This window comes from Loxodonta africana, chromosome 15 (assembly GCF_030014295.1).
Source record: "Loxodonta africana isolate mLoxAfr1 chromosome 15, mLoxAfr1.hap2, whole genome shotgun sequence".
Classification (NCBI taxonomy): Eukaryota; Metazoa; Chordata; class Mammalia; order Proboscidea; family Elephantidae; genus Loxodonta; species Loxodonta africana.
The window spans coordinates 62,958,710-62,964,684 of NC_087356.1; the positions used below are offsets into that span (position 1 = coordinate 62,958,710).

At 38.5% G+C, this 5,975-nt stretch overlaps 1 protein-coding gene across 1 annotated transcript; it reads left to right on the forward strand.

Annotated features, from left to right (window-relative positions):
* Window positions 1-3,547: 3,547 nt before the first annotated feature.
* Window positions 3,548-5,006, forward strand: LOC100674773 (olfactory receptor 8B12-like). Its single transcript, XM_003422590.3, has one exon. It carries the CDS (start codon window positions 3,993-3,995, stop codon window positions 4,923-4,925), a length of 933 nt encoding a protein of 310 aa, XP_003422638.2. The 5' UTR covers window positions 3,548-3,992; the 3' UTR covers window positions 4,926-5,006.
* The last annotated feature ends 969 nt before the right edge of the window (window positions 5,007-5,975 follow it).

Consider the following 5,975-nt stretch of genomic DNA (forward strand, 5'->3'; position numbering starts at 1 on the left):
TATTTGGGCTATTTTGTGTTGTCTCAAAGATTTTGGTTACTGTGTTCTTCTCTTATTATTTCTTTTCTAATTTACTTGGATAATTTTTATTGACTTGTCTTTTATTTCAAGGAGCCCTGACAGCAGTCTTTATTCCACATTGCTGGTCTGCTGTGAAGCCAATCTAATGCATTCTTTATTTCCAATGTTATATTTATTATTTTAAGAATTTCTATTTGATTCTTTTTATTGTTTCTCTTGTACTTCATCATCTACTAGCCAAGTTTGTCCATTTTTACCTTAATTAAAATATATTTACAACAGTTACTTTAAAGTTCATATACACATCTTCTACTGAAGATGTGTATACTGTTCTTTTTTTTTTTTTCTTAATTATTGGTGACATTTTCTTCCTTCTTCACATTTCTACTTATTTTTTCTTTTATTCTGAACATCATAGGTATGTTGTAGAGACTGTGAATTATGTTACCCTCCTCTGGAGTGTTGAATTTTGTTCTGACATGCAGTTAACTTACTAGCAGCTCACCTTGATCCTATTGAGCCTTGGGTTTAGTCTTTGTTATGATGGGTCTTTTCAGTTTTGCCCTTGTTCCAAGAGCTTAGTTCGTACTTCTGGTTTATGGCTTTTCTGGGGTCTGATATTACTCCCTGGGTTGTTCCTCCAAGTATCTCCACTTTTACTGAGTCAGAATCCCATCATCTCCCTAGCACTGTGCATTGTCTTTGGTCTCTGTTTAGTTATTAGCCCCCTAGTAGTTGTTCTGGGGTAGGTCTTGTGAAGTCTTGCCCTGAACATACAAAATTTAGGATTCAACCAGGAAGCCAAGAGATTCCATTATGCAAATGTCTGAAAGTCATTTTCTGTGGCTTTTTCCCCTCAATACCTGGTTTCATAATTCCGGGTGTCTTAGTATCACTGAACTCTGATAATTCTTTATTTTAGCTACTGAGCCTGCAACCATTTTTTTTTTTTTTTCTTTTTTGGCTCTGCTTCCTGTGCCTGGTTTGGAAATTGCCCCAGGGAGAAAGGTAGGCGAATGTGGTAGTCACCTAAGGTTCTTGTCTCAAGAAATGAAGCTCTGTGCTTGAAAGTAGTTCTTATACATATATCTTTCCAAATGTTATAATTATTTATGGCCAGAGGGCAAGTATTATACTAGCTAGTCTATTATACCTGGAATCAGAAACCTGGTAAGTTATTTTTTCATTACTTGTGCATGGTATTCAAGCCAATCTGATGTTCATATAGGCTCACAAATAGAGCTCTAAGAAAGATTGGCAACCTAGACACTGAAACTATATCTGTGATTTTGGGCAAGTCATTTTACTTCTTGGCCCTTACTACCTTCGTCTGTAAGATGAGGAGAAATACTAGTCATGTAGGTCCATAAGTTTCCGATATTGGGTTCCCTTGAGAAGTTTAAAAAAAAAAAAAAATACAGCTACAATATCCCTATCCCCAGAAATTCAGATTCAGAAAGTCAGGGTGGAGCCCAGAACTTTTTGATAAACACCCTAGGTAATTGTTATGACTGGTCAGGTTTGGGGAAACACTGGATTAGATTATTTCCTGGGTCTTTTAAGGTCTAAAATTTTATGAATTTTTTGGTTTAGTGTCAGAGAAGATATAGGATAGACAAATTTTTTCAAGTCAGAATTTGGAGGTGAGAAGTAGAAAGAGACAAAAGCAAACCAAAGAACAACATTGTCTTTTCTGGGAGCCTGATCTCTGGATTCAATTTGCCAGCTTTGAGTAGCTTGAAAGTCAGTTGACAGAAGTGCTCAAGAAACGTGGGTGGGAGGCAGGGGCTGTCAAGGGACATTCTGACTAGTTAGTAATTTAGAGAAAGGCTAGTCTTGGCAGAGGTCAAGAGCAGTTGCCCAATGGGGATCCTTTGGTACCATCAAATTTACACTCTATGAGAATATAGGGGAGAGGCATCTGAGAAGTTTCCCTTTCTTTTCAGAGATAGGAGTAGTGCAATTCATTCCTGGAGTTAATTTAATTATGAATAAATTATTGAATGTGCTCTTCCAAATTATAATAGTCCTTTGGATTCACCATTTCTGGTTCTAAGCACTTCTTTTTATTACATGTCAATGCATATCTATTTTTATATTTCCAAGAGACTTTTAGATCTAAGAAGACCCTGCTTTATGGGTTTTAGTAGATCTCAACTGGAGGTAATTGTTTTGTGGCTATAAATAAGGGACTTGAAGTCAGACAGGTGTAGGCATGAGTATGGGGAAACATACTGGCTCTCTGAGTCCCTTACCTTTAAAATGGGTATCACTATTGTGAGGAATAAACAAGATTACATTTGTATAGTGCTTTTGGATCATGGTGTCAGGGGTCAGTATAAGGGTACTGTGGTACAGTATTGTGCACTCGACAAATGGTAATGATTATTATGTTTTTCACAATGATTTTTTTTCTTAATAGTGCCAAATAGATGTTAGTTGAATGAAAGTGTTAAGTCTATAAAAGCCAAATCAAACAATATCAAGGGTATAAACAACAATTTCTTCTTCCTTAGGGAAGGTAATCTCTGAGGTAATGATCCTCAGGGAGTTTCTGTCTTAATAATCAGTTTATCAGAATTTGTAATTCAAAAAAAAACTTAAATCACCTGTTATCCACTGATTAGGGAAAGAAACTCTCTTTTCCCTTTTCCCTGGAAACTAGAGAGGACGCTTTGGGTAAAGAAGCAATTAGAAGTCATGTTCTTAGTGCAGAAAGAGTTACAAGATAAATTACAGGTTCTTACCTTTGATCAGAACTGGGAGAAGAGTGTTCTGACCTTGAAGCTGTCATCTATTCAGTAGGGCCATTTCCCTTCCCAGAACAATTGTGGCTATCAGAGAGTAGAGTATAACATTGTGGCTCTTTAACCAAAGAAGGAGGAGTGCCTGCCTGACCCGATCTGTCAGGTAACAGCACAAACCATGGGAGTCAGACTGACTGAGTTCACCTTCTGGTTCCAAACAGTAGTTCTGTAACTTTGGGCTAGTTACGTAATCTCAGTGAAATGGGAATAATAATATTGTCACATAGTATTTAGAGTGAGCCTCTCGTAGTAATTGCTAAATAAGTGTTAGCTTTAAAAGATTATTTTTAGACCTACAACCAGTGGAGGTGAGAGCTCTGGGGGAAGAAAACGCACATTCAATAATTTACAAATTGTTAAATTCACTCCAGGAATTAATTGCACTAGTCCTAGCTCAGACAACAAAGGAGACTTCTCTGATTTTTCTCCCCTATATTCTCATGGAGCCCTGATGGCATAGTGGTTAAGAGCTATGGCTGCTAACCAAAAAGTTGGCAATTCAGAGCCATCAGCTGCTCCATGGAAACCCTATGAGGCAGTTCTTCTCTGTAATATAATTTGCTATTCGTTGGAATAGACTCAATGGCAAGTTTTTTTTTTTTTTTTATTCTCATGGCATGTAAATTTGATGGTAACAAAGTATCTGTATCTAATGAAGTGACTGCTCTCAATCTCTGCCAAGACCAGCCTTTCTCCAAATTAGTAACTAATCATCTTCTTGCTCAGCCAAGCCCGATCCAGAGGTGGAAGCTCTGATGAGATTCACAGTGACTTCTACTTGTCAGGACTCTATTCAGAGAAGGGGCCCAGGTTTCAGCAACTGAAGCAGACACACAAGAAGGAGGGATATATGAAAGGTGCTCACTTAAAGATCTAAAGGTAATTCAGCTTGTTTTTGCTACCCTTCTTCCCATCAGCACCAGCTCTCACCCTGGAGAGAAATTTTAGCCTGGTTTTGTACTCTGGACAGTTAAAATCACTTGGTGCTGTGAAGACAGATCCACACCAAACAGTAAAGACTTTTCTGCTGTAGTTTTTGTCTCTCTTTGAGGATTCCAATTCCCATGAATGGGTGAGGGGGCTGATTCTGGAAGGGTAGTGGTGATGTTTCTTTCCCTCTAAGTGGTTCTTTTCTACTGTCCTCACAGAGTCTCCAAGAGGAGAATGGCAACCAAGAACTCTTCTGTGACAGAGTTTATCCTAGCAGGCTTAACAGACCAGCCGGGACTCCAGGTCCCTCTCTTCTTCCTGTTTCTCTGCTCCTATGTGATCACTGTGGTGGGAAACCTGGGCTTGATTACTCTGATTGGGCTGAACTCTCACCTGCACACACCCATGTACTTTTTTCTCTTTAACCTCTCTTTAATAGATTTCTGTTACTCCACTACCATCACCCCAAAAATGCTGATGAGTTTTGTCTCAAAGAAGAACATCATCTTGTACACAGGTTGTATGACTCAGCTGTTTTTCTTCTGCTACTTTGTTGTCTCTGAATGCTTCATTTTGTCAGCAATGGCATATGACCGCTATGTTGCCATCTGTAAACCATTGGTGTACATGGTCACCATGTCTCCACAGGTTTGTTTTCTCCTTTTGTTAGGTGTCTATGTGATGGGGTTTTCAGGGGCTATGGCTCATACAGGAAGCATAGTAAGTCTGACTTTCTGTGCTGACAACCTTGTCAATCATTTCCTGTGTGACATCTTTCCTCTCCTCGAGCTCTCCTGCAACAGCACGTATGTGAATGAGCTGGTGGTATTTATTGTTGTAGCCATTGGCATTGGAATGCCTGTTGTCACCATCTCCATCTCTTATGCTCTAATACTTTCCAGCATTCTCCATATTCGCTCCACTGAAGGCAAGTCTAAAGCCTTTAGTACCTGCACCTCCCACATAATCGTGGTTTCTCTTTTCTTTGGTTCTGGGGCTTTTGTGTATCTTAGACCACCTTCCTCTTTGTCTCTTGATCAAGGGAAAGTGTCCACCTTGTTCTATACCATTATGTCACCCATGTTAAACCCATTAATCTATAGCTTGAGGAACAAGGATGTCAAAGTTGCCCTGAGGAAAACCTTGAGGAGAAAAACATTTCCATGAGAAAAGAGCAGCCTTTGAGAAAGGAGATATAATGCTTTTCTTACCAGTGTGTGTACATGTTTTCAATGAGTTGTCCAAGTTCCTGTCTTTTCTCCTCTAAACAGAAAGAGAATTTTAAGTATTTATGTTTGGACGAGTGTTTAGTGCAGACCTATTTTTCCTACCCCTCACCCCACCTTGGCTATTCCAAGCATTCCTTTTCTTATGCAGATTGCTTCTAAAGTCAAAGATTGTTTAATCTTGAATGATTCATACCAATAATTTAACCTAGACTTCCCATTTAATAAATCACAAATTGGAGACTCAGAAATATTGCATATGTTGCTGAAAGGACACACAACTATTTGGTTCCACAGCTGGCACTGGACTCCAGGCCCATGAATTACAGTCTACTTTTTATTTATTCCATGTTTTCTTTTTCCATTGCTGCCCTACAGATTTCATTTTAAAAGTATGTTACCTTAACACTTTAAAATCTGGTTTCATTTACAATACTTTCATGTAACTTCTCAAAAAATTTTTTTTGAATATTACATTTTTTTAAAGAGGGTAGGAGGTGAAAGTTATTCCTAAGTTGATCTTGGCTGAATGACAAGAGCAGTGTGTGAAGGTTTGGGTGAATGGGAGGCTAGGATATTAGGTTCCATATAGCAGTAAACATGGTTATTACTGTGTGTGGAACCCTTGGGACAAAGTCTAATGTAGGTTTTTGTTTTTGTTTTTAATGTAGTCTGGGTATTTTTTGAAAGTAACTAATATATTAAGTGCTGGGGAGACACTTTCACTTAAGAGCTATTCGTTTGGAAAGTACTTTTACAGGCTTAAGGGTTCTAAAGATGATGACTGCAAAGTCACAGGTAGTTCAAGAGTAAGAGTCTAATTTGAGCTTTTTCTTTAGGATTAGTTTGAGTGTGTGAACTATGATTAAGAAATTTGTGGCTCAGCATAATCAAGTAAGGGTCTGGAGGCTCTAATCCATTGCTGTCAAGTCCATTCTGCCCTATAGGTTTTCCAAAGAGCAGCTGGTGGATTCCAACTGCCGACCTTTTG

Bases quoted from the DNA above. Each gene is read 5' to 3' on its own strand.
- LOC100674773 (XM_003422590.3), top strand. From the start codon at position 3,993: ATGGCAACCAAGAACTCTTCTGTGACAGAGTTTATCCTAGCAGGCTTA.